This window comes from Gobio gobio (assembly GCF_949357685.1).
Source record: "Gobio gobio genome assembly, chromosome: 21".
Lineage (NCBI taxonomy): Eukaryota > Metazoa > Chordata > Actinopteri > Cypriniformes > Gobionidae > Gobio > Gobio gobio.
Window position 1 is genome coordinate 26,677,023 of NC_137117.1, and position 27,838 is coordinate 26,704,860.

General features: G+C 39.9%; 1 protein-coding gene across 17 annotated transcripts in view; it reads right to left on the reverse strand.

The window, feature by feature from the left end:
- Positions 1-27,838, reverse strand: part of ubr4 (ubiquitin protein ligase E3 component n-recognin 4) — a 58,910-nt gene that overhangs the window by 14,222 nt on the left and 16,850 nt on the right. Inside the window, exons 15-72 of one of the 17 annotated variants that reach the window (XM_079803051.1) lie at positions 25,955-25,996; positions 25,579-25,766; positions 25,244-25,400; positions 25,067-25,152; positions 24,798-24,967; positions 24,382-24,661; positions 24,162-24,294; positions 23,920-23,999; positions 22,907-23,035; positions 22,637-22,819; positions 22,424-22,546; positions 22,105-22,334; positions 21,555-21,673; positions 21,305-21,402; positions 21,065-21,222; positions 20,777-20,983; positions 20,210-20,311; positions 20,023-20,123; positions 19,554-19,941; positions 17,352-17,415; positions 17,053-17,244; positions 16,903-16,973; positions 16,667-16,814; positions 15,334-15,567; positions 15,068-15,238; positions 14,804-14,986; positions 14,551-14,709; positions 14,319-14,471; positions 13,544-13,771; positions 13,279-13,436; positions 13,017-13,188; positions 12,222-12,423; positions 11,973-12,136; positions 11,651-11,867; positions 8,100-8,316; positions 7,695-7,727; positions 7,330-7,393; positions 6,235-6,369; positions 5,960-6,134; positions 5,741-5,878; positions 5,540-5,661; positions 5,341-5,452; positions 5,122-5,252; positions 4,185-4,362; positions 3,981-4,085; positions 3,640-3,777; positions 3,373-3,541; positions 3,069-3,273; positions 2,650-2,763; positions 2,089-2,298; positions 1,844-1,993; positions 1,528-1,755; positions 1,364-1,442; positions 986-1,198; positions 718-886; positions 472-616; positions 237-322; positions 52-139 (exon numbers count right to left, since the gene is read on the reverse strand). In XM_079803051.1, coding sequence (XP_079659177.1) covers positions 52-139; positions 237-322; positions 472-616; positions 718-886; positions 986-1,198; positions 1,364-1,442; positions 1,528-1,755; positions 1,844-1,993; positions 2,089-2,298; positions 2,650-2,763; positions 3,069-3,273; positions 3,373-3,541; positions 3,640-3,777; positions 3,981-4,085; positions 4,185-4,362; positions 5,122-5,252; positions 5,341-5,452; positions 5,540-5,661; positions 5,741-5,878; positions 5,960-6,134; positions 6,235-6,369; positions 7,330-7,393; positions 7,695-7,727; positions 8,100-8,316; positions 11,651-11,867; positions 11,973-12,136; positions 12,222-12,423; positions 13,017-13,188; positions 13,279-13,436; positions 13,544-13,771; positions 14,319-14,471; positions 14,551-14,709; positions 14,804-14,986; positions 15,068-15,238; positions 15,334-15,567; positions 16,667-16,814; positions 16,903-16,973; positions 17,053-17,244; positions 17,352-17,415; positions 19,554-19,941; positions 20,023-20,123; positions 20,210-20,311; positions 20,777-20,983; positions 21,065-21,222; positions 21,305-21,402; positions 21,555-21,673; positions 22,105-22,334; positions 22,424-22,546; positions 22,637-22,819; positions 22,907-23,035; positions 23,920-23,999; positions 24,162-24,294; positions 24,382-24,661; positions 24,798-24,967; positions 25,067-25,152; positions 25,244-25,400; positions 25,579-25,766; positions 25,955-25,996 — 8,894 coding nt within the window. Of the gene's footprint in view, positions 1-51; positions 140-236; positions 323-471; positions 617-717; positions 887-985; positions 1,199-1,363; positions 1,443-1,527; positions 1,756-1,843; positions 1,994-2,088; positions 2,299-2,649; positions 2,764-3,068; positions 3,274-3,372; positions 3,542-3,639; positions 3,796-3,980; positions 4,086-4,184; positions 4,363-5,121; positions 5,253-5,340; positions 5,453-5,539; positions 5,662-5,740; positions 5,879-5,959; positions 6,135-6,234; positions 6,370-7,329; positions 7,394-7,694; positions 7,728-8,099; positions 8,317-11,650; positions 11,868-11,972; positions 12,137-12,221; positions 12,424-13,016; positions 13,189-13,278; positions 13,437-13,543; positions 13,772-14,318; positions 14,472-14,550; positions 14,710-14,803; positions 14,987-15,067; positions 15,239-15,333; positions 15,568-16,621; positions 16,815-16,902; positions 16,974-17,052; positions 17,245-17,351; positions 17,416-19,553; positions 19,942-20,022; positions 20,124-20,209; positions 20,312-20,776; positions 20,984-21,064; positions 21,223-21,304; positions 21,403-21,554; positions 21,674-22,104; positions 22,335-22,423; positions 22,547-22,636; positions 22,820-22,906; positions 23,036-23,919; positions 24,000-24,155; positions 24,295-24,381; positions 24,662-24,797; positions 24,968-25,066; positions 25,153-25,243; positions 25,401-25,578; positions 25,767-25,954; positions 25,997-27,838 lie in introns of all 17 variants that reach the window. The other 16 variants (XM_079803061.1, XM_079803058.1, XM_079803049.1 and 13 more) reach the window with 16 other exon arrangements.

The following is a 27,838-nucleotide window of genomic DNA, read 5'->3' on the forward strand; positions in this document are numbered from 1 at the left end:
AACTAAAACAAAACAAGCAGTTAAATGTGACATGTCATGAACGTCACTCACCGAGAAGGGCACTTCAGGATTGTTGCACACCAAGCAGGGATCACTCTCCAGGTAAAATCCATCAAATTCCACCAGTCCAGACAGGGTGCTGAGAAGATAAGTGTGAAGAGAGGAACAAGTTCAGGGATGTTTGCTCATCCATGACCCAAAACATCTTCTGATGAGAGCATGCTAGAAACACTTACTTGTATATGTTTGAATTGGGATGATTGGTCAGGATGTGGTTTTGTGCTCTCAAAATTTCTACAGCCTTTTGAGAGTATTCCTTTAGCTGGAAAACACAGAAGCAAAACATTAGGTGCAAAGCATCACACAATTTATAATCTACTACATATTACACTACTGTTCAAAAGTTCAAAAAGTATAATCAAATTCTACCCAGTCATCTTTATAAACAATCCCATGTTTGAGCAGGACTACCTTCTTTTCCGTCTGAGGTGTTTTGAGAGAGAAATATCCGAGCAGGTCCACAAACTGAGCTGCTTTACGACCATAAGCAGGAAGTTCTGGCCAAATGGCCCACATCAGGTCGAGCAGCAACTCCTGCTGGGATTTGTTTGAGTTCCTGAAAGATAAATGTTCCGTTTGATTTAACATGACGGTTCAAGCTCAAAGCATTGGAAACAAGGGAGTGCATTTTTAGGGAAGGTTCTTGCGTCTAAGTACCTGTAGATATGCAACGCTAGACAGTGAGCTTGCCAGCGAACAGATGAAGAGTTGGACTCGAGTAGGAAGCAACGCAGGAACTGAATGAGAGTCTCCTTATCCGCAAATTTGTTAAGCTGACTAACCAGAGCCGTACACAACTGATCTTCCTGACTTCCAGCTCCATCTCCTGCAGGAAACACAACAAGAACATTGAGAAAAGTGTCATGGAATCGTTTTTCTGATTATTAATCCTGAATGAAAGTGGTTTAATGATCAAAGATCAAACCTTCTTTGTCCTTTTCCTTGTCCTCTTTCTTGCTCTTCTTGCTGGAGGATTTGCTCTGAGAGGGCTGAGATGTTCCTGAACCTCCACCTGAAGATCCTGTCGAGGCCGACAGGACTTTACTGCCACATAAGGCGCAAGAGAGCAGCTGCAGCAGGACCGGAGAAACACCCTCGTCTACTAGGAAACTCACTTGCAGCAGGAAGTACAACACCGCTACACAAAGACAGAGAGAAATCGATTAGTACCACAAGTGACTTTACAACTAGGAGAACAGTTAAGCCTTCCTGTAGCTCAAACAGTAGTAAATCTAAGGTACAGTAAATCTGTACCCTGAATGCAATGCAAGACGCTTTGGATAAAAGAACATTGTACACTTACAGTCATCCTTCATGCAGAACTTCTGCCAGTTGATTGTTCTCTGAGTGGCTATTTCAGCGCATGCTTTAAGGTGTTCCATCTGTGTAAAAGGAAAAAAAAGTTCACATAAATCCAAACTGAAAGAAGAGTAAAAATCATGGGGCGTCACAAATGCCATTACTCACCAGACTAATGAGAGTGTCATACTGTAGAGCGGAGCCAGATGTCGCTGTTACGATTCCTCCCCTCAGGAAAATGCCCTGCTCCTCCAGAAGCTTCTTGATGCCACGCACGTGGGAGTCAAGTGTGTGGAGGTCTCGGAGTTGCCGGTACTTCTCTTTGGAGCCGCAGATGAACAGCAGAAGCTTCCTCACCTGTCGCCTCACGAACGGCGTCTGCTGGATCATCAGATACTGGAAGATAATCGAAAGAGGTTGATGCATGCTGAATTATTCATTGATAAGTCTTCAGCACAGGCCAAAAGCGAATTAAGTGCATTACCTCTGACAGGAAATAGAACCAGGAGTGATCAAAGATTGGCGGTGGGATGCGTGGGTTGGCGTCTGCGATTTTCTTGATCTGGTACGGCAGTCGGAGGACCATTTCGGTGAGGAGCTGAGAGTATGCTTCAAACACATCAGCAGCGTGGCCCTGAGAAACACACACAATTTAAAAGATCCTGATATTTCCTTATCAAATATATGTAACATTTGGGTAAGGGCAAGCTTTTTCGATTTAGTCTGTACCTTGACATATTGGCGCAGGAAGAAGGGGCTCATGTCTGGGGGTGAGGAGGAAGTGTGGGGTTTAAGGAGCTGACTGGTGGCCGCTGGCTCCTCCTCACCCTGCTGGGTCTTCCAGAACTCCAGCAGTGATTTCAGCACATGCAGACAGTAGTCTATCGCTCCCATGCTGAGCAGAGCGGTAGCTGTTGCGTTGGAGATGAGAGAAGACGACTGGCGAGAGAGATGAAACTGAATTATTTAAAGGTTTTTACCGCTTTTACTGCAAAGTAAACCTGGTAGTACCATGTAAATAATAGAGATTAAATAGATTTAAATAGATCTTCCTGAAGCAAAATATAGTTACATTTGAGGTAAGATTATATTTTAGGCTTTTTTTGCATTTGTTCTTGTAAAGACACTTAACTATTGGCTGAATCAATACTCTGAATTATTAATGGAACAAATAAAAATGTATTATATTTATATATTATATACTGTAAATATACACACGCACACACACTTTTTAACCTTCACAACAAAGCTTTGTGAGCATGATATTACCACAACGAAGTTGACAGTTACCTCAGAGGAGGATTTTGAGCCGGACTTGGTGCGGGACATGAAGACACTGAGGAGCCTCATGATGACCAGGTGCACCTCGTTTATGGAGCAGCGTTCATTCTTCTTTGAAACATCCTTGAAACCAAAAATGACAATCTATATTCTGTATATCAATATATTGATGTATATAATATAATCGATGGCCTGGTTTCACAGACAATTCTTAGATTAAGATTAGGACATTTAAGTAGCTTTTAGATGCTTTAGAAAAAAACATTACTGATGCTCATCTTGAGACAAAACAATGGTACTGACATTTTAAGAGGTACCAGTGTAAGTTGCTTTCAGTTAAAACAGCTCAAACATGCATTTAAGCCTGGGACTCTGGGGGTATATATTTTCCAAACTAGAACAACGCATATAAGTGATGTTCTTGCAACCTTCTTGTGCATGCCGAGCTCCGCTATGAGCTGGGCCAGAAGGTCATCCAGTGCTCCCTTGTCTTTCTCGTCCTCTCCATCTAGATCTGTGGTCAGCATGAGGATGACCTGCATGTAGGGGATGGCCTGAACTCCACCAACAGTGTGGAGCTGGGACAGGTGCTGCAGGAGTCGCTCCAAGAGCATCAAACGCACCATGTGCAACCTGGTAAGAGGAGCGAGACAGGAAAATAGATTATTATACAAAAACATATTTTATTCTAATTTATAAAAGGAGAGAAGTTTTTCCATCATGTAGACAGACCTGTTGCTTGTGTGGATGTCACCCTCTGTCTCTCCTTCTCCTTCTGATCCGTCTCCTTCATGCTGGGCCGTAGTGGTGCTGATGGCTCCTGTGCTGGAGCTCACGCTGCCTGGTCCAGCAGGGTGTCCTTCAACAGTCGTGTCCCCGTAAGCACTGCTGCGGCCAGACACTGAAACACACACATCGTCCTGAGTGGATAAAACTCCCCAAAACAAGGCATCATTAATGTTTAAAAACATCAGAAAAACAGTAAGGATCGAGTCTTACCATTGTGCTCACCAGCAACCGAGTCGACAGCACTGCCTCCACTCTCAGAGCCCACACTGCCCCCGTGCTCGGCGGGAGAGGTGCGCAGCGTGGAGCCGTCTGTGGCCGCTGTGCTCCCCTCATCATCCGAGGCTGGGGCTGAAAGCATAACCAGAGCTGTTACAGGAAAAAAACAGCAGGCTTTGCTAAGGGGGGGTTTCTAAAGGTGCACACGAACATATACATAGAAAAACAGCCATATGTTTGAAAATGATTGGAAAAAACAATGACATGAAGGGATGACAGAAGGAATGCTGGGTGAGCATGCAGTAAGAGTTTTGTGGAGAGATGGGTGCAGTTACCTGATGCAGTGGTGTCTGAAAGCGTCCCTGCGTCTAAAGATGAGGAGCTAGGGGCCTGGCCGGACAGACCCAGACTCTGTAGACCAAGAGCACTGCTGCTGCTGCCTGCAGACACAAAACAAGCACACCTGATGGTCATATAACTAACAAAAAAAAAATGGCATGCCAGTTTCTCTCAGAGGGCAGAAAAGTGGAAACAGTGACCTTGTTGGTCTTGTTGCAGACTGAGAGCTATAGCCAGCTCCACCATGGTCTCGTCATCAGCATCTGGGGGGATGTCCAGCATGGGCGGGAAGCCCTCCGCCCCTGCCAGCAGAGCTTCCAGAGGAGAGGGGTTCCCATTGTTCACATTCTCTGCCGTATCCAGGACCATAGACTCCGACTGTAGATCAAACAGTGAGAGAGAAGAGGATTATATAACAACTGCCTTCTTTAAATATGTGTAATTACAGTGTAATATACGTTTTACCGATGGCAGTTTTTTTTTTTTGGGCTTGCTTTTAAAAAGCATGAACTGGACTTTTGATGTTCTCAGTTTACATGAAGTAAATTCAGCTGCTGACTTCATATTTGTGCATCATTATTCGTTATGTGCATCCACTTGGGGCAAAGTTGGCGATTTATTGTGCACATTCTGGAATATTTGAATATCTGGGGTCTTGTAAGACTTTTTCAACATAGCTAATAATAAGAAATATTTATTTAGAATCAAATCAGCATATTAGAATGATTTCTGAAGGATCATGTGACAATGAAGAGTGGAGTAATGATGCTGAAAACCCCATGACAGGAATAAATTACATTTGAAAATATATTTATAAAAAAGTTATTTTAAATTACAATAATATTTCACAATATTACTGTTTTTATTTTTTAATTTTAATTTTATTTTTAGTAAATGCAGCCTTGGTAAGCAGACTTATAAGTAAGAATTATTTTATAAACAGAAAATCTTACAGACCCTAGACTTTTGCACAGTAGGTGTATATATGAATTAATTCCGAATTCCAAAATAATCAAATCATTTTAGAGTGACTTTCACAATCATAAAATAAAATAAAAAGTAATCTAATCACTGTCAGATAAATTATTAACACTCTTAGGGTCCAATAGATGGACTCATAGTGGCAGCGAAGCTCACCACCATCTCAAAGTCTCCGTGGTCCACCTCGTTTTGCTCTTGACTCTCCTGCCTGCCGCCTTCCCCTCCTGTCATGTTGGAGGGCTGCATCTTCTCATCAGCATCGTCATCATCATCGTCATCTTTATCTCCTAGCACAGAAATGCATTGTTTGAGGTTGATTTATAAAAGGTGCGCGTATATGATTTAAGCCACAAAGCTGAAAGACACGGCTCATACCCATGGGTGTGTTGGAGCGTGGGGGAGAAGGCAAGGTCACATGTCTGCGCTTGTTTCTGGGTCTCAAAACTCTAATCAGCGCCTGTTTGCAAGCAAAGCTCACAGAGGTGTCCTGTAGACCAAAAAGATTAGATTACCATAATAATTGTTCTCAAAAGATATGGATTATATCTGAGAAGAATGACAAGGGGATACGTACAGGGCAGAGCAGCATCTGCATGTAGATTTTGGATGCCACATTGATGTAATCCAGCTCACAGGTGCAGTAGCCATGAATGATATCAACCAGCGCATTCACTGTGGCTTCAATGTGAGTTAGACCTTAGAGAAAAATATAAAACGATGTCAGTATCTTGAAACAATACAGCCATGAGCTCCTCAAATCAATGTGACCACGTACCTGGCAAACAGGCTGGAGCCAAAAAGGCGTTCTTGGGTTTCAGAGCATGAAGTTTCCAGAAGTTAGTGACCAGTTGCATGATGAAGCTACAGCTCTCAGTATCATATTTCAGACCATCCTTCCCATCATCCCCTACATCTGACAAGAAAAAAACAGCCTTTATTAAGAGGCACATAAAATGACTCGAAGATAAACATACAAGAGGTTCAATAAGCATACCAGTGTCTGACTGAGGAAGTCTGGACTCCGTGAAGTGCACAAGGTTACTGGGTCTCATGATGGCGATGGAGCGGGCTGTGATCACCAGCCTCTGGAAAACATCAGGATCCAGCTCCTTCCCTTCTTTACTGCAGTTGTTCAGACACTGTACTGCATTGCTCAGCAGAGACTGATCCTAAACACAGATTCAGAACCGGTTATAAAGCTGAGCTTAAAAGACATGGTGATTCATGTTTAACACTGCTGATTAGAAATTAAACCTTGATCATGTGTACCTTGTGGTTGTGGTAGGCTGTGCGGCTAGTGTGCAGGCTTGCCAGAAGGCCTTTGGTCTGTTGCAGTACTCCAGCAGGAGTGGGGATGGACAGGAGGAGAGTGGCCAACTCTAGAGCTGCAGTTTTATTTTTCTCCTATAGATTTAAGGGATAGAAAAATGTCACACGAAAATAGAAATTTCATTCAAAACAAACATGAAACAAACAGAAAAAACAGTGTTGCTATGTTTAACTTTTTAGGTAAAATTTTTAGGCTAAAATAAAATATAAATATTAGATGAAAAACTTAAACTACAATTAGAAATGTTACCTCGACTACTGATATATAATATGTTTAATTTGAAGCACTAAAAAGACTAAAACTAAGAAAAAATTCAAAAGCACATAGCAAAATGACTAAATCTTTAATTCAAATTAAATATTTATTTGAAATAAATACTGTAATAGTATATAAATACCACTGGGTATAAGGGGTATCAAAATATACAATTTCAATAAAATAGAAATCAATACCAAGAATTGTGATTATTTCTGAAACCACATTCTTTACAATAGCAAATACTGAAATACCATTACATTATTTACGATGCAATTATTTACATAAAGCTATACTTTGTTGTTTATTTTCTGCAGGCCAAAATAATTGTCATGTTGGAATTACACCGTTTTTATTGGCCAATGCCAGTAAAACGTCAATGAAATGCCCAATACACAGTCAACCTATGACTAATTTATTGCAGGAGCAAAAATGTCCAGTTACAGTGAAGTTATCTAGATAAAGCGAGTAGCATTCAGCAGGTCATGTGATCTCAACATGACGGTCACCTTGACGGACCCGCTCCATGCACAATAAAACAGCTTTTATTAGGAAACTGATATGCTTTCATCTTATGAGTGTACATCACTTTAAACATTTTAAAATATTTTCTTGTGTAAAACCAGTATACCTTTCTGATTTACTGAAAGGCAAATTTACTAATCCTTATAGACCTCTACCTTATGATTTTTTTCTTTTCAATGTTTGGACCAACTTAGTAGCAAAGCAGAAGTACTTTTGATATCCCTAAATCACAACGAGAACAACTCCTTCCTTACCTTTTCAATGGGGGAGCCCACAGCAAAGCAGCTCTCTAGAGCTTCCAGTGAGCTGACCACCAACCTAGAGATCAGACAACAGTTAGATAGGGAAAGCAATGCATTATATTAAAATTACAGCAGTCCATACTACTAACATATTTAAATTCAACACCATTCTCAAAGCATTGTCATTATCAAACCATAACACATTTTCAAACATTAAGAGTGTTAAAGAACAACTCCTGTGTGATTACTAATGTTTTTATAAATGCTGTAATTGTCCTGCATGATCTACACCAGAGCAAGCTCAGTCTGCCTGCTCGCTCACACATACACACGAGCAAACCAACATGCACACAAGCAGAGAAAGGGCAGTTACTAACCGGTCCAAGGCTGATAAGGACTCAGTTTCACAACTTTTTTTATTGTTTTAGGGAGCAAAGAAAAAGAAAAATGTGTGAGGATCACAGAAAAGAAATACGTAAAAATGATTTGTATGTCAAACACAGGAAACGATTGCATGCTAGCACGAGGTCATTATGATGGCAGCCATGCACTGGACACGTCACGCGCACACCCCCCTCCCCTAGACCCTCCTCTATCCTCTGCTCTTCGTTTCAGTTACGTTAATTGACATCAATTACGGTCATATTTGAGACAATAATATATATTAAATGCAGGTTAAGGGAAATGAAGACAAAGATAGAAGACATGAATTATTTTTTTTTTTTACATGAAATTAAATCAAGTAATAGGTTGAAATCAGAGCACACAGGTGACAAGTGTACCTCTCCAGTACAGTGCCGCTAGTTGCGATGGGGCTGGTGATATCACTGTCTGCGGTGCCGTTGCCCTGGTTGAGGTTGGGGCTGCACACATTGTTGACAGCAGCTGAAGGAAAGTCCTCCGGCGGCTCGTCTGGCCAACCAAACTGCTCTTTGGTTTTGCCATAAATCTTAATGGAGTCCAGCATGGTGACACCTGCTGGGTCAACTGAAGCACCAACTGAAAAAAAACACACAACAATTGTCAAAATACATAGGAAAAGCAAATCTGCAATATTTACATTTAAATATAAATGTCTGAATTTTAAAACTTATAAACAAATTTACAGCAATCTTGTTACATGTACTTCAGTAATAAAAGTAAATTATGCATAATTACACACAACTTGCCCTAAACCAGCCTCTAATCCCACCCCTATCCCTATAAGTATGTACATAGGAGTTAAATGTATAATTACACTGTGAGGACACCTTCAAATAAAGTGGAACCATAACAAGTAATATTAATGTTATAATATTTATTATTTTTATTTAATTTATTATAATGCAATCAGCTGTTGTATTATATGATGTAATGGAAATCTGTCAAATATATAATTTTCATGTACATTTTGTTCTATTAACGACAGCGTTTTTTGATCATTTTCACAAAATGAAAGCTGAAGCTAGATGTGCTAGAGTTGTTCTCAACAATCAAAAAACTGGCCAGATCTTGAACGGTTTTCATCCCAGAGATTTGTCTTTGAAAGGCTGCACGGAATGCGATCAATTGTTGTGGAAGGGCTGAGACAAGCCTTTGTTATATCTCTCCACTAATCTCTGTTCCCCTTCGTATATCGCGTTCTTCTCCTCAGTTGCAAGTATGTGTGACTGCACCACTCTGAACAAATCGGCAACTGATCGCAAAGCTGAAAATCGCAGACTCAGCTGGGAAATTATGATGTCTAGCCGTTATAACCTCTCACACGGTGTTCTCTTTTTTTTTTTGGCGCAGCGATGCAGCGTAAAAAAAAAAAGACAGTAGTTCTACTGCACACAAGAAATGGCGGAGAAATTAGACATAACGGAAAAACAAGAAATGACTACACATGACATGAATACAAATATATATATATATATATTTACTGTGGCCACTAATTAAAAATTAATTCCCTCGTTTTAATTAAAAGTTCCCCATGGGCCCCCTATTGGCCCGGACCCATTTGCACGTGCATTCCCTGCATGCTCAGACGCTATGCCACTGGCTCTTCCCTTAACAACGACGCTGATACACGGGCAACTAAAGCACGAGAATTTACAACATTATAATGCTATGTATATGACAGTTTGGCACTACACATCTTGCACTTAACTGTATTTCATGATTACAGTGATTCCTGGCATTACTGCAGTGCACTCTTTCAAATCCAGTTTCACTTTATTTCGCTGGTCTGGAAGGTGTGCTTTCTAATGCTAACCATTCAGACCTCAGGTAACTCCCAAAAGGCCGTAATAACCAATCAAAAAACTGGTCAAATATATATTTTTAAATCAGGGCAATCATTGTTTTCACGATCGAACTTCGCCGTCACATTCGAGTACTCAAGTACTCTTTCCCATCCCTAATTACGTTATTTTACATATGCATATGATCGCTTGTTTTTTTGCATATTCTTCACCTGTGTTTTGATCAGGAGATTCTGTACTCATTCAGAAGATGTGTAATAGCGCCCCCTATCGTATATAACAGTGAAAACACAGAAACCTGGAAAATTCCGTATTTGGCAGGGAAAGAGCTAAAATTCATTTTTATGATTCACATTAAACTAGTTTTATAGGAAAATGCATGTATAATAATAATAATTAGTTGTTAGTTTACTTTATTATTATTATTTTTCCCGAATGGGAGTCAATGGCAGCCCTATGAACCGTAAGTAGGAAAATGATGAAATTTGGCAACATTGTAGAGATGCTCATGAAAAGTAATTGGACCATATTTGGAGTCTCTACACCCAACTCCATAGCGCCACCACCAGTTCAAAATTTCAACATTGAAATTGTTATAACTTTTGAACCCTTTGAGGTAGAAAAACTGAAACTTAGTACACCTGATTCCTCTTATCATGCTGATCGCATTCATCACCTTACATCAAAACCCCGCCCATTACAGTAACAGCCATTTTGAAAAGTACAGTGTTCAGTTTTTTTGCTACTCCTCCTTCAAAATTTGTCCAATTTTGTCCAAATTTGCCTCAGATGACCTTTGGAAAAAGCCGCACAGAAATGACTGAACAGATTTTTTTTATTTATCTTTATTCAAAAGTTATACTGTCTCAAACTTAAAGAGGTCGACCCAAAATTGGTTCTGAAACTATATATCGGCCAAACTTTGATCAATCGAAACAAAATTTGGTACGCTTCATCGGACCCATGATCTGGGGGTCCATGCCAAAGTTGGGAACAGCGCCACCTACAGGTCGTGAGATATCGAAAATGGCTATTTCTGCTCATAACTTCTGAACGCTTTGTCAGAAAATCATAATATTGGTGTCTATGGTTTCCTCGGGTCATGCCAAATCCGTGGATACCGGCTTTGCTAGGATCAGATGAACCCTGTGTCCGCCATCTTGGATTTTGTCATAAATTGCAATATCTTTTATAATATTTAACATATCTGCACAAATATTGGTATGCATGACCGACAGCATGTCCTGAACATACATTAGAAGTTTCAGAACAGCGCCACCTAGTGTTCCATAGATATAAGGTTTTATTGCAAAAAGGCTTATAACTTTTGAAAACAAAGTTCAAAATTTAATTTCTTTATGTCATTATGTTCCTTGATTTATGCCAATTTCAACGATATCTCATTTGTCATTTTCCCAACATCTGACTGTCCGCCATATTGACGCAAATGAAAAACAGTTTTTTCGCTACTCTTCCTTCAGTTTTTGCCCAAAGTTTGCTCAGATGATATTTGGACTGAGCCGCACAGAAATGACTGAACGGATTCTTGATAGTTACTACCGTTCCTGAGAAATGTGTCTCTGAATTTGACCTTGCCTGTGTTTGTGTCTTTATACTAGCTAGCTTAGCATGTCAATTGGTTAATTCTAAAATTTGCTTCTGTTCCAGACATTAAATGATTCTGAGAATGATCTAATCTGAACTTTTTAAATATTACATGCAGTGCATTTTTTACAAAAAAAATCTTCATTCTAAGTTGATTCTCACTTTAAGTAAGGAACCTTGGCAGCTGTTTGAAAGCATGTCTGCCCAGTGGCGCAACACGATAAACTGCAGGCACAAGACCCAGAGATTGTGGGTTCGAGTCCCGTGTTGGGCAACTTTATAAAATTGTGTGTAATGGTGTGCTGTGCTGCAGAACTTGCTGTGCTGCTGTACTTGCTGTTTGAGCTATTTGCTGTCCTTGCGGTGCCTTCTGGGCTTGGCCCCGCAATTGCTGCTTGCAGCTATATTTATTATTATATATATATAATTATAAGAAATGAGTAGGTGTCCAAAATTTTCACTGGTAGTGTACATGGTAGCTCTGATTTATGTTAGGCTCTTACTGAAAATGGAGAGTTTCTTGTCTGCCTGAAGGGCTTCCTCACGAGTGAAAGGGAAGTCAAACCAGCGGGAGCGTGTCAGGTTCAGCTGCATGGTGCGTCCAAAGATTTCAATGTAGGAGGGAGCTCGCTCAATGGCCTGAGTGCCCACCTGCACCCTCATTCCCGTCATCACCATTGAGTTATTATTGTTCACTACTTCCACCGTGAATCCTCCAGGCTGGAAACAGCATAAATGACTTAAAGTGAAAAAGTAGCTCAAATTTCTTAGCAACCGACTGATGATCATTTCTAAATAATATTGGAGCTAGAATCATTTTTATACCTTGGTGTTGGCCACATACATCCCTGTAGAGTTCAGTCGGTGTTTGATCTGTTGGCCGTTGTAGACCTGCAGCAGGTCGTTGCCACCAAACTCCACCTCTGTCAGCTGCTGATTGTGCTCGAAAAAGTCTACAGGAAAAGTGACTTGGCTGGATGTGCGTGTGGCTGATGTGGGAAAACAATAAGGCACATAAACATCTCTAGTGCTAAACAACATGTGATGAATCAGAGATAATGTGGCGTGACTCACTGGCTGTGGCCGTCTTGCGCTTGCGGACAGGTTTCATAATGCTGATCACACTGCTAGGCTGAAGGGAGGGCTGGAGCCAATAGGACGTGTTCTCCACATTGGCCATGTATATACGGAGGCTGCCATCTTCACACAGCAGAATCATAGTGGTGCGCTGCTGCTCGTTGCTCGCTGTGTGACGGATTGCTACCATGTCCTGAATCTGAGGGGAAGAGAGAGACTTGTTTGTGTGTTTGCAAACATTTTACTCATTCCAGCCTTTGGTACCCTGGTATCGGTAGTAAATTGGGACTTGAGTTAGTGGTAAATTTTTATATTTTATAATTAATTCTCTTGTAACCTCAATAACTGCCAAAATGCACTGGTAATGCAAACTCAAATGCAATTCTATATTATTATTATTATTATTATTATTAAATAAAAAAGTATATATATTTATATTTATAAAAAAATACATTAATCTATACTCCAGTAAATATTTATTTATGATACATTTTGTAGTATTTCCAAGGCTGTGAATAAATTTTTAAAAAGTAAAATGCACAGATTAATCACACCTGACATTATTAATTGCCATTAATTAGTGTGAGCATATGCTAGCCAAAGGAAGTAAGCAAAAACATTAGCGCAGCCTCAGAAAGGGAGGTTGGGGCAAAAAACAAAAACAGATGTTGCATTAAGCAGTCCACTCTAAATCACAGAAAACAATGTTTTACAATATTATATTAAAACTCATAATATCATAATATACATTTTATATTTCCTTAAGGTCACTAGGAAAATCTAGGAACAGACCTTAGCTTTTGCAGGCAGGGTTTTGATTTCCTGGATGAGAAACGTGTCTGGCTTCACCATTATGACCAGAGGGATTCCTGTTGTTTGCTGCACGCAGCTCAGCAACCCTGGGTGGTTCATCACTTCTGACCACTGACAGAGTGCTGGAGACGTCTTACTACCTCCATTAGAACTGGACGTGAAAGAGAATGAACATTAGAGAAATACAAAACACATGAGTGAAAGAGCGTTACATAATAATAGCCTTATGTAGGAATCCTACCCTTTGACATTGATGGTGAAGAGTCTCTGTGTTTCCATGTTGCTACGGCTCACTGTGGCAGCGAATGACTTGCCCTGACTGTAGCTGAAGAAGAGCATCTGCAGGACGTGGGAGTAATACACAGAGACTCCGCCTCCAGCCACCTGGCCATTACTGTCCTGTGAAGCAAACACACAACTAACTCAGCATGCTGTCATGCTCAATCCATTTGGTTAACTTACTGCAGTCTAACTGACTAAATAGCAAAAGATAACATCATAATAACCTTCAGATCCTCGTGGTTGATCTCCAGAACATTGGTGACGTAGAAAGGGCCGTGCTGGGCACTGCTGGACTCATCCATCACCTGAGTGTACATGTAGCCAGCTGAGGACATGATCACAATGATGTTTTTGCCCTCCTCGTTGAACAGGAATGTGGCATCTCTGATCTTTGAACTTGGTAGGAGGAAGTAGTACATGGGGCTCAGGGCATCCACAGATAAGTCGTAAATCTGCAAGGAACAGTGATTTGAGGCACAATACTTTTGGTCAGTGACTATATATGGAAATATGTCTCTTTTTTTAACATTGTATTTATTGGGTACATGGCGGCATAGAACATTATATGAGGTTTATGTACTTTGCCCTGTTGTAATACCCAGATAAGAAAGAAAGCTGCCCCAGTGTTTTGCAAACAGATTTTGACGCTTCTTCAAATGAAATGCTATTTTTTCTAGAGGTACATAGGATGTTACATCACAGCATGTGTAAAAGTGTCCCTCTGTCCTGGGACAAAGCTCTGAGTAGGTACTTTAAAATGTGTGTAGTGTTACTGGAGTGTAATAGACTCTGTGAATCACATTAAATTGGATGAGTTAATGACGACTATTAAAAAGGACAAAGTCTGAGCTTTCATATGTCTCAAATTTGAGGAAAATTGCATTTTAATGTAAATACAGCAAGAAATAGCATTATACATGCACTACTGTTCAAAAGTTTGGGATTATATATAATTTCGACCAATAACAAAGCTGTTCCAAGACAAGTACAATAATTCACCTTGACAAAATCAGCAGTGATGATGGCCAATTCAGTCTGCGATCCAGGAAGCCATATGGCCTTGATGATGAAGTTTCCAGTTGCAAGTTGCGGATGCAGAACTAGGTGATCTGACACAGAGCCTGTGCTGCTGAACGTCAGAACATGACAGTCCTGTAGGTGATAGGCACAGAGAAATGAGACTAAAATCATTGGGAAAAAAACCTTTCATAGTTTTGTCTGCATTCGCTACCTTGAGTCCACACACTGCCAGATAATCCTCATTACAGGGGTTTCCTGTGAGGCTGAGCACAGTGAAGGGAACTGGAGCAGAGGCTAGACGAGTCAAAGTCAGTTTCCTCTTACTGGAGTCAGCCTGCTTCAACAGTGCAGACAGCTGCAGGACCGTGATCTGCAAAAAAACAAAAACACCATGTAGTCCCAATAAAAAAAAAAAAAAGGAAGTAGCGAAGATACAAACTTGTGTATGAGGTTTTTTGAATTACCTTGCCCTTCTCGTGGCTGACAGCGAGGTGTTGTCTGCGTCCGTGAGGGGATGACAGCACACACATGGCCACCCGACGCAGTACATGTGCGCTAATGAGCTGGCGGATTGTCTGTCCTTGATCTCCACTGTAGTTCATCCTGACGTTCTCAAAAGCACCTTCTTGTGAGCCCAGTGTGGGAACCTGGAAGATAAAAACATGTTTAGTGTCAGCAATTTTGATTTGAAATACCAATGTGAGCATTCAGAGGTATTTGGTTCATACCATGAGCTGGTCGGTCATCTCAACGGTCTTGTCTTGAGTGTGTAATTCGTTGAGAGCATGCTGAGCCCGGCTGCTGCTGCCCACCGCTGATGCCTGCTGGAAGTTTGTCTGAATGGCGTCCATTAGGAAAATGAGCAACTCCAACACCAGGGCTGCTGTGGAGGAGCTTGCCTGCAAAAAAGAATGATAGCAGTGAGACAAGTCCGTTCTGCTTTCATTCAAAACATCAATGATTCAGCGAAAGAAGAGCGAAGAAATTCTCGCACCACTTGGACGAGCAGGTCCTCTCTGCAGCCCTCAATGTTTTTACACACGCTGCTCTTCTTAGGCTTGTCGTCGTCGCTGCTTTTGCCATCACAGATGGTGACTTTTCCCTTGTCCGCGGGTGAAGCACTCTGGTGACGGATGGCACTCTCTGGCATGCGCAGCTCGCTCTGAAAGGCAGAGGACTCCTTCATGGTGGAGCTCATTCCACTGCTGGGACTTCTTTTCACTAGAGCCTGTAAAACAAGGATACAGACAAAGGCTCAGGGATACGGGATGCATTGCATTGACTAAATTACAAAGATGTTTATGCTTGGGGAGGGGAGGGGACACCACAAGGAAGAGGGAATCAAAATTGTTGGTTACATGCTTTGTGTTTCCATCAAGGAGACATGCATGAGTGAATATGGCTTAAATGTTGAAATGTTGATCTAAAAAACTTTTCAGATTAGAAATCTAAGTGGAAATCTTATGGATATAGATCTACTATAATGAAGATTAAAGGAACAGTTCACCCAAATATTACAGATTTAACATTATTTACTCACACTCATGTTGTTCCAAACTTGTACGTTTCTACATTTTTCTCAAACAAGTTACTTTATTTTTCCCCCCTACATTTTAAAAGTGTATTTTTTGCAAAAAAAGTGGGAGACAAAGATTGCATTTTTGGCAATTAAATAAACTGAATACCAATTCAATAGAATGTCAAATTATGACATTGTATTATTCAGGCTACACAATATTATTAATTTATTATACAACAGTACAATTACAATACTAATATTTATGCTAATATTAGACTTAAGTGATTCTTATTACAAGTATGGGAAGATGGTTGTCCCATATTGTTGTTTCAAATGCACGTCATAAGCAATCCAAACTTACAATGCTTGCGGAGATGAGAGTTTGAGTGGCGCAGCATTTACTTAGAACCAAGCCAATGAAAACATTGGATCATGGGCTAAAAGAACCCCGCGCCATGCCAGTTATCGGCTGCTGTATCACCGTTTCATATATTCAACAATGCTAAGGGTTTTCCACCCACAGCCGCTACCTTTTATGTTCCACTTAAAAAATAAATAAAATAAGGGTTTGAAACTACATGAGTAAAATGTTTATTACAGCAGTGAACAATTCCTTTAACAATACAATCAAATTCATCTTAAGTAATATACTACCAAACAATAGAGGACAAACTGATTAAATGTTGCAAGCCCTGATGAATTGGGGGAGATCTGAAATGAGCTAATGGCAGTCAATGATAAATGATTTGCAAGCCAAAGTTACCGCTGTTGCTCTTTTCCCATGATGACCTGAAGTATTCGGTCTCACCTGGCAGCTGCCATCCTCCTTGGCACCGCAGTCACAGAAGAAAGAACCGTACTTGGCATAGGAGATCTCATGGTCTTTGTGACAGACCTTGGCACACACTGTGCACACACCTACCCCATCCACCATCTTACAGGTGTGACAGTGATACCTGTACGGGGAAGAGCAGGAGATTTAAAGCTGACAGCACAGCTCCTGAACGCTTCTGTTTCATAGCAAAGGAAGGCCGAGTGGATTACCAGTGCTGGTTCATGAACTCCTTTTGTGTGATGGTGAAGGTGCATAGCTTATTGCAGAGTGAATCCTCATCCTATAACACAAGAAACTCAGATATGACTGGAAAAATCAAAGCTATCTTTAAATCTACAGTGAGCGGACCGTTTCCTGACCGAGTCTTCAGCCTGTGAGTCTTCCTCCTCTACAGCTAGGTCCTCCACCCAGTCTGAGTCCACTTCAATGGCCTTCTCCTCTCCATCCATCAGGAGCTGGGACGAGCCCTGGCCACTGCTCTGCCTCAAAGCGTTCATCACATCTGCCAGGTAGGAAATGATGTGGCAGGCACACTCCAGCATGCTGGCATGCTGCAAACAAGAGTGTTTCACTTATGGCCCGACACAATCAAATCCAAGATGTGTGAATGGCTACTGTAAAAATTTACTTTTGACTTTTACCGTCAACATGCACCTACCTTGCCTTGCGACACGTTAGCGGTAACTTTTTCCACAACGTTCTTCTGATACAAGTATTTTTTACTGAAAGAAAAATAGGAAGAAAAAAAAAACTCACATTTAGGAGGTAAATACCCCATTAAATCAAAGTTGTGGTTTTGTGGCTTCAGTCCATGAGTGGCAGTCAAAACTTTTAGCTGATATACAGTGATGGGCAGTAACGATTACTTTTCCGATTACTTTTTTCAAGTAACGAGTAAAGTAAGGGATTAAAATTGCAAAAACAGTAATTAGATTACTGTTACTTCCCCGTAGGCAGGCTGCGTACGTCAGTGGTAACAGCGACATGTGTAGTGTTGAACAAGATAACATGGAGCGCGGGAGAGAGCAGGACCATTCAGCGTTTAATGCTTGGAAGTACCGACATTACTTTGAGTTTGACTCGGTTAAAGGTGACAAAAACATCAGCGTCCACTGTACACTCTGAGTGGGAAGAAAACTTTTATCTACAGCAAAAAATTCTACCTCAAATCTGAGCAAGCACCTAGCAAGCCGGCACAGAAATGTTAAACTTACTGAAAAAACCCCTGAACCCCCAACTGACATGACCACCGCGGCTACATCCAGTTCAACCGGGCGAACCTCCGACGGCCCCTCTCCTGCTAAACAGGTGAAACTAGACTTAAATCTAAAAGCAACAGCACTTAATACCGATGAACTAAAGAAGCTCGTCGCTGGCTATATTGTCGAGGACATGCTGCCAATTTCCACTGTTGACTCTGAATCGTTCCGACGTTCTGTTCAGTTTAGGTGGATTGGTGCTTTCCCCGAAAAGGAACAGACTGTGTGATATGAGGTCTGAGAAGCTTCTGCTGATGCGATATAACCACTGTTTCACTCCGAAAGAAAAATAAAAAACATTGGGCCTTGTCAGGGTAGCCATAAAATGAGACTGGACTAACAGCCTAAATGTGGCATGCAACAGCATTTTCTGTTTTGGTAAACTCATTTTTACTCCTCTCTGCACTTTACTGTTAAAAGATGTAAATGTTAATAAATGTGTAATACAGTCAGGAGAGACTTTCATTTTAATTATTTTATTGCTGTATTTTATTTACATCTAAGGAAAGATTTTACAAAAAATATTTTTTTTTTTTTATGCTGGCATATGCAGAAATATATGTTAACAGAAGAAGGACTTTATTTCATTAAAATATGGTGGAATGTGCAGAAAATAGGTTTAAATGTTCAACAATTTTCTTCAAGTCTGAGACTGTTGCATTTAATTTAATTTTTGATTGATGCAATGTGCACAAAGTTAAAATATTGAAACTAATAAAAGTTTAAAAAAGAGAATGTTTCATTTGATTCAATTTAAGATGATGGAATATGCAGAAAGAATAGTATTAGGCTGAAATGTCTATTGCTTTATAGCGAATTCAGGTTGTGCATCATGTTTTGAAACATAACTTCGTAAAGTAACTAGTAAAGTAATTAATTACTTTTGAAAATAAGTAATCAGTAAAGTAACTGGATTACTTTCTTGGAGAAGTAATCAGTAACTAATTACTATTTCCAAGAAACTTGACCAACACTGCTGATATAAACATATGCATACTTACAGACCTTTATTCTCTTATAGGAATTTTTTTTCCAAAAGAATGACGTACTTTAACAATATTTATTTTAAATAAATCATAAAATTTTTTAAATCTTTTTTAAATACAGTTATAATTTGTTATTATTATACATTTATATATTATTATTAATTTATATGCATATATTTACTTTGTTATTATGGTAAATATACATTTAACAATACATTTATTTTAATATATAATTGATTTATATAATGTATAATACTTTTAAATACATAATATTATTTATAAAATGTATTATTATTATTATAAATTGTAGTTATATAACATTTACAAGAATATTCCATTTGTTAACACAAGCTACATACAGTAAAATTATTTTATATTGGTAGCATTTTTTTTTACATGTTTACTAAATAAATTATTAACCTTTCATTTCGTTAATTAATTTCGACATTTACAAATACATCATTAAAATGAAAAGTTGTATCTGTTAATATTATTTAATGGACCTGAGCCAACATGAACTCACAATGAACATTTGTATGTATGCATGTATGTATGTGTGTATATATATATTATTTTTTTTTAATGAATAATGTCCCTCAGAAGCCAGTTACTCACCATCTTGTGAGCCATTCAATGGCAGCTCTGTGTAGCTGTAGATGTCCTGCTCCTTGTCCTGCACTGGCTAGAGTGGCCATGATGACCATGAGCTCAGGGAAGCCTGCCCCATCTCCGCTGGCTAGCATCTCTGTTGCCATGGGTATGAGAGTGCTCAGGAGCACCGTGCAGACGCCCTCACCCACCTGGCTGTTATCACGGACAATGTAGGAGGTGAGGAGTTGCAGGAGCTGCCTGTTCTCTTGCACTGTGTCCAGCTGGTCTGAATCTTTAGGAGGAGAGGCCGTCATGCGCCTCAGCCAGGCCTGCAGCCTCATGGGCTCCACACAAGCCAGCTGCGCCAATGAGCCGCACAGGCACAGAAGGCTGGGATTGGGGCTTTTTTCCGCTGAGGGATGAACACAGATGAGAAATGTAAGAGGAGAAAAGCAAAGGAACCATTTTTGAGAGAAATAGCATGGCTACATACTGAGTTGGAACAGTTTAGTGAAGAATTTCAGAACCCGGTTGCAGAACTTTGCCGATAGATTCTCGTTGGCAGTGGCCATCATGATCTGCACCAGTTCTCCACTTCAAGACAAGGGAGGAAAGTAATGTATTAAAATGATGCAAAGGTTTCAGCCATTCCTAAAAAAAGTTTATTCGTCAGAATGTACCTGAATGAGAAGAATTCCTCCATTGCTTTGCGGACCTGACTGCTTTCCAGCTGTTTCTCCAGGTACTGTAGACACTCTTCAAGGATGGACTCATCCAGACCACTAATTGGAAACATAAACATATTAAAAGACATAGTTCTCCCAAAAATGAAAATTCTGTCATCATTTACCCATTACTTAAAACTAGTTAATCTTCGAAACCCAAATTAAGATATTTTTTTAAAGAAACCAGTATTCTGTCCTCTCTATTGAAAGTCCAGGTAACAAACATTTAAAAGAACCAATGAGGTTTGTTCTAGCATGCAGTGCGATGCACTCTATATATGCCAGTATATGTGAATAAAAGCCTAAGTTAAATCAATTGATCTTATAGCGATCATATCTCTTCACAAGGATTAACCGAAGTCTTACGGGTTTGGAAAGACATGAGAGTCAGTAATTGATAACAGAATTTTCAATATTGGGTGAACTAACCCTTTAATCTAGATTATTTTAGAATAAGAGACACAATCTTTAGTTTACAAGTTTTAGTTGGCTTAAAAATCATATGGTCATCTGGGGTCTCACCTGTTGGGGTCAGCGTGATTGGCAATGATGTTGTAGCAGCCTGTGATGAGACGCTCGTAGACGAGAGCCAGGAAAGCATCTGATTCGGCAGGGCCCAGGATCCTCTCCAGTGAGGTGCTGCAGATCTCCGCAACGCTCTCTGTGCTGCTCTCCAGCAGGAGGGGGAGCAGCGTGCGGATCACCTGTGGACTGTTCAGCTCCTCTGTGCTATAGCCAAACATAAATAATCTTGAGCATATATCAAGCTGTTATACAATACATCTGTTTCAGCTGTCGCTCAAGACTTACACAATGAGGTCCCCAGTAAGGCGCACTAATGAGAGCAGAATGTGTTTGAGAGAGGAGGCTAAGGGCAATGATTGGTTGCTGAGGGTCCCCAGGTGGGCCGCTTGAATCGCACTGATGTAACTTTCCGATGGGATGGTGTCGTTGGCAAAAGCGTTCCGCTGTGGACAAAGAAATCGATCAGTGTAAAGTGAAGAACTAAGGTAGTATGTTTACTCAGAGCTGAAGTAAAAGAATGCATACCCATGAGCCAATGTTAGGGAATTCATTAGTGTGAATGTTGTTCCATGTTTCACACAGTGTCTGAACAGCTGATGGCAGATTCTGCATCACAGTCTGACCTGAAAGAGCAAAAATAAAAAGCAGACATAAATAAAAAAAAATTAAAACACCTGTATGTACCCTGCACTGCACAAAACAAATGGATTAGATATGCCAATATACATAAAAGCCATTGTGTCAATAAAATCTTGATATTATCCAGAATTCTTACCAAGCAAGTTGGCTTTGCATCGTGTGGATCCGATGGACAACACAGCAGAATAACCCTGCAGTTTAGCTTCAGTAGGTTTGTTTTCTCCTTCCTCTGGCAGGCTCATCAGCAAGTATGACCTGAGCAAACATATGACCAGCAAATGGGCTTAGGGACAGTTCCATTCAAGCATTCGGTTTCGTAAAGTTTATTTGAAGACTTTGAAGGGATAGTTCACCCATTATTTACTCTCATGCGTTTGTGAAATTGTTCTTTTGAGAGAGTTCTTTTCAATGAAAAGTTGATCCAATTCACAAATGAGACCGCACAATTTTTTCAAGAAAAAAAAATTCTGGCTCTTGGGTTTACCTCAATGATTTTTAATAGTGGCAAAGATTAAGAGTAAAAAAAAAAACACACACAAAGCTATCAAGCAGAAGCACTTCATATTTTGCAGTCATATAAACAACTTTTATGGTGGTTTGAATAAATGATGGCAGAATTCTCCTTTTTGGGTGAACAATCCTTTAAAATCTGTAATAAACATCAATCTACATGGTATAATAAGAACCTGGTGAATGCTGTATAGACGTCAATGAGCTGCAGCGTGGCGGGCAGCAGGTTTTTGGTGATCTCAGAGGATTTTTGGGGGTCTGTATCAGCAGCTACTTTGGAGAAATGCTCATCTAAAGACACTTGCACTTTGGAAATCACAGCATCCAATGTGTAGATGGTTTGTAGAGAGGGTACTTGGTGAAGAGGTAGGATGCTGTTGGGGTCCACGCAGCAAAACGACGAAATCTATAGAGGAGATGTTTTATGAGGTCATATATTATGAGACAAGGAGACAAATCTATAATCAGCCAATAATGGCTACTCTCAGAGTGTACCTGTCTGGCGATGTATTCCTCTGCAAGATCCACATCATATTTCACTACACTGCATTTGGCCGAGGCCACTTCGATCAGAGATGTGGCATGGTCAGCTTTCATTCCCTGTTTCACTAGGTGTTCCTGATAAAAGAGAGTTAACAGAGTTAAAAACTTGAGAATACCTTGATCATTTGGTCAAGATTTTCTTAATGTTACAATTACAAAACCAACCTTGATCCAGTTGACAAAAGTGCTGACTCGCAACCTTGATGACCACCTCAGGGTGTGTAAGATGTCACTCTCGCTGGGGTCACTGTTGCCACTCTTAAGCTGCTCAACATAGGCTTTTGAGGGTGGCAGCACTCCCAAGATCTTCCATAGCACCAGGAAGTAGTACTGCAAGGAACATGCTTCCTGTAACAGAGATTGACAGCAACATGTAGAGGTCCACCAACACAAACACAAGGTAATTGTGAAATTAGCAGAATGTGTTTAACTCACTACTGGGGTGATGGGCTTATTTTCCTGCCGTCTCGCTGTGTCAAAGCGGGAGCCTGCAGCCAACAGGGAGATCAACGAGGAGTATAAATCGTCATACTTCACCGCACCATTGAACAGCACTTGGAAGACCTGGAACAGTTGACAAATAACATGAACATTAACTTAAAAACCCATGTTTATATATAAATGTTAATTTTATGTTCACTATGGGGTTCTTGTCCTTAAATTTAGAGACAGTGTATCTTAATTTTAATCAATGTTTTTAAAAAGAATTTTGCTTCATATTGATGTTTAAATATTATACCCTATGTTGTTGTTTTTTAGAAAGTTAATTGCTTTCTTTAAACTGAATTTCGTTTTGTATAAATTGTATCTTAATTTTAATCAATGTTTTTAATATATTTGATATAATATAACAGACTGGTATAATACATATTTTAGTATATTTGATACCAAAATAGCAGACAATAGCCTTAGCGCTGGCTCATGCATTTCACGTGTTTCTGACTGAAGCTTGAAATTATATTTGAGTATTTTGTATATTTGATCATTTACAAAATATTCAGAAAATATTTGTTATTGAAATGACTTGGAAAAAGTGTCCTAATCAAACTAAAGTCACCAGATACTATTTGAAATCATAAACTCTAAACAAAAACACCCAATAATCAAAGGGCTTGTGAACACATATCTATTGTGTGTTTTGAAGCCTTAATTTTAAAACAATTTTTTTTTGTTTTTTCAAAAATTATGCATAAACATTATTCTCTCAAAAATACAAGCATGTACATACATGTTGCTCACATATTATGGTAGCCCAGTTTGTGCAGAATACAGTGTAATTACACTTTTGCCATTAATATGTTTATAAGCAACTGAAAAATGCACAAATGTCAGAGCATGTCAAAACTTCTAAAGGGCCCCAAAACAGCTAAGACTCCTAGGGGTTAACTATGTGCAGAGACACTCCCATGGCTGTAATACTTGTGTAGACTTGGGATGTGTGGCCTCACCTTGCTGTCAAGACGACTCCTGTCATCCTCTGAGGCTTCAGGGGACAGAACGCAGTAGAATTTCGGCTGCACTATGGAATCTAAATGATAGCGACAACAGACATAAAGAACAATTAAAACAGCTCTTGCACTAGATTAGCAAAGCGTTCAACTTTTATTGTTTATTGAGTACTGCTGTATGTGTGATATAGATTATCAAGGGCATAATGGAGAGAAATATATGAGGTCTGACTTACTCCTACCTGGCGAGCAGTGCTTGGCCCAGTTCTCCTCCACCTCTTTGAAACCATAATAAAGTGGGATGGCACCTCTCTTTCCCCCCTCCTGTCCTGAACTGCCTCCGGATGCCAATGGTGTCAGAAGATTGTACTGAACCTGAGTGTGCAAATAAAATCGAATTGTTAAAAACCATCTAAACAGAACAGTGGCATGTTTCCACTGACAGTACAGCTACAGTAGTACCTGCTCAAACAAGTACAAGGGAGCTTTTGAGTACTGGTGCAGCAGGTAGTCAAACACAAGCAAGATGCGGGCCAGGTTGAGGGGTACAGCCTGAAGCTGAGAATCAACTTGGGCCGCGATTTCAGTGATGGCCTGCATGCAGAGGGTTAGGACGTTGCGGCGGCCCTTTTCAGAGAAGTTGTGGAAGATGAGCAAAAGCAGCTGGAGGTGTTCAACGTTGAGGTCCTCGTCAGCAGGTACCGCTCCCTGTAGTGTGTGCTGTTTTAGAGTGCCCACAAACCTAAGGAAAATATATTCCAGTTGTGAATATGTTTTGCGATGAACTTGACGTTAATACACAATATATCTTGTGAATAATCCAAAGCTACATTTGAGAAAAGAAAACTACTTCTTTTTACGATTGAGAGATGTCTTACCTCTCCCAGACCTTCATGCACTCGGGTACATCAGGCTCCCCCTGCTGGCTGGCTTTATGCTGCCAGATCAACAGTAACCTGGAGAGCACTGAGAGAGACTGAGGATGGATGTACATGGGCCAGGGACCCTCTGAGAATGGGGCAACACCCAACTGCTGTAGAAGAGTGTTCTGAAGAAAAGTTATAGAAAACAAGGTATCAGATACCTGTTGTGTCACAAATTTGTTAAAGTAATATTGAGATTAAGCATTTTTTTTTTATCAACGTACCTGTAGGGATGGAGAGGGCAGGTCTGACGTTACCAGAGAGTGATTAAAGTGATAGAGGGCTGAGGCGAAATCTTCATCAGAGGAACCTGGATAGCAAAAAAGTAGCATGTTAGGAAAAGCCCTTAATGGAAGCCTATATGTAAGATAAAGATAAGAGTGGGGGGCTTAAAAAAAAACCTTTGACATCTTTATCGACATCTTTGATGATGCTGGCAAGGGTGGCCATGTGCTGCTCTGTGAGGGACACGCTCAGGTAGTTGCGAATGAAATTATTTCTGGACTTCAGCATGGAGGTGGTTATGAAGTTTAGTATGCTTGAGGCCAAACTCAAAAACTGGAACAAGAAACATGTCAAGTCAACATGAAATGGTATTTGCAACCCGCAAGTAAATAAATAAATGATACTTTGTTGCCATATAACAATAGTGTTTGTACTGGACATAAAACAACATTTCAGTTCCAGCAGCAAAGTTAGTCAAAATCAGATCTGCACTACTACATTGTGGCCTTACCAACTCTGGGTCTTTGCGACTAGCCAGGATGTTGCCATTCTCTGCCGTGTTCAGCTTGCTGGGGCTCTTGAGTCTCGGGGACGTTTCCAGAGGTGGGGGAGGAGGGGGAGGTGGAGGTGCCACCTTCTCTTTACTGGGAGAAATAGTCTCTTCAAACCACAGTCCCAGAATGGGCTCACTATCATCATCTGAAAACACGGCAAGAGTGACATTCAGCATCGCATTCAATGAAGTCACTGTACTGTATGCAAACAGTGATGCTGTTTCCATTTAGCCATGGAAATAATCTACTTAAGATCTTTTTACTGTTTACTGCACAATAAATAGAAGCATAATGAGACACTACGAGTCTGGCCTAAAACAGAGATCTGCTGACCTGAGAAACAAGCTGCTCTTGTCCTCTCCTGTCTTCTCTCTGCTGAAATAATGAACACTGTCACTGGCTGTGATGGCTGCCAGATCGGCACAGTTAGCAGAGCATGCTTAGCGTGCCACAGTGTTCAGGAGCAGGAAGTAAACTGACCTGACTCTGAGCTCTGGGGAGGCCTGACTGCTGTCCTTCTACTACAGCGAGCAGTGCTCAGGAACTGCCTGAGAATGTCCCTGAGATTCCTCAGCCCTGACACTAGCTCAGTAAACCACAAGCAAACCCTGTACTCAGCTGCATAGAAAATAACTCATTCTAATAACATTATATAAGACAGCTGGGGGAACCTCACAAAACTGTCAAGAAAAGCACAGGTCATATTTCAATGCAAAATGAGGGGGAAAAAAAATTACATTTTGCTTTAAGAAAATGAAGACTGTTTTTTTAAGGACGATTTTTTTTGCATTTTGACGTGACTGATATCATAATCAAGCTCATTTAAATCCTCCCTTCCCAATTGTCAGTAGACTATCATAATACAAAAAGAGAAAGAAAAATGCATTACGGTAATGCATAATTTTTTTAATTGTAAAATGCATTAATACATATTTTTACTTATTTAGGGGTGTGTAAAAAAAGCGAAAAAAAAAAAACCCAAGGAAAAAAAAGAAATAAAATCTTGCAAAGATTTGATTATATATTCATTATTTTGTATTAATTTAGTCAAAATGCAGATGTCAAAATAGGACAAAATATACACATTTTGCATAAAGAAAATGAAGGCTATTTTAGAGAAAAAAAAATGTTTGATTACTGTTATCAAAAATAAGCGCATTTAAATCCATCCTTCCCAATTGTAGCAGCAATAAAAAAAGCATCAAGTTAAACCATGTATCAGAATTACAATAATTCTTTTTTTATTATAAAGTGCATTAAGAAAGTTTATTTAGAAGTAAAAAAAAAACAATCAACAAGGAAATATAATATGAACAAAATAAAATAAATATACATGAATGCAGACAGAATGATTTTCATTATTATTCATTAATATTCCAGTACTGATCGTGATTTTTCTTCATTGCAAAATGTGCTTAACTGTCATGAGACAAAAGTCCAAAAATGCGCTTCATTTTCAGCAAAATAATTTTTTAATATAACTAGATTTATTTGTGAGATTCAGCCAGCTAGACATCAATCTAATGGGAAGATTTACTGGTTAAAGCAACTACTCTGCATATGAAACTGAAATGTCATTGAATTACAAGTTCATCAACTACAATGTCTGACCTCACTGTGGCCTTCATTTGCGAGGTTAAAGGGTTATGAAACACATCTTGAGATATTAACAGTTGCATGTATCGGTTGCACATTCATGAAAACAACAATAGCACTCATTATGTTTATTATTAAGAGAAAAGTGGTTCCGTTTTCGTTTTTCTGGGCCATCTCATTCTTCCAATTTAAAAAGCAATGTCACAAAAAGCTAAGTATATGCATTCATTCTGAGGGATGATTGGCTGCCATGGTTTAAGAGTACTTGTCTACGTCAATAATAAATAAACTCTTTTAAACCAATCACTGCGCTGTATTACACAGGAGATGGCATTACAGTGGAGAACTCACACACGACAGGTTCAGTGCTGTTCGTTCACCTCTGCCTGTTCAGCATTGCGTTAGGACATATGTGCGGTAAGTGTAATGCAGTAGAGTAGCACAAGACTGCACCGAAATGCAGTCAGAGAGAATATGGCTAACAATATTTCATATGTAACAACAACACGAAGAGCGCATGAGAGCAGTTTCTGCACGGAACGTCACAATGAGTTAAAAAAAACTTGTGTTCTCCTGCTCCAAACATGAAACAGCACGGTGTATGCACACATTTCATCATGT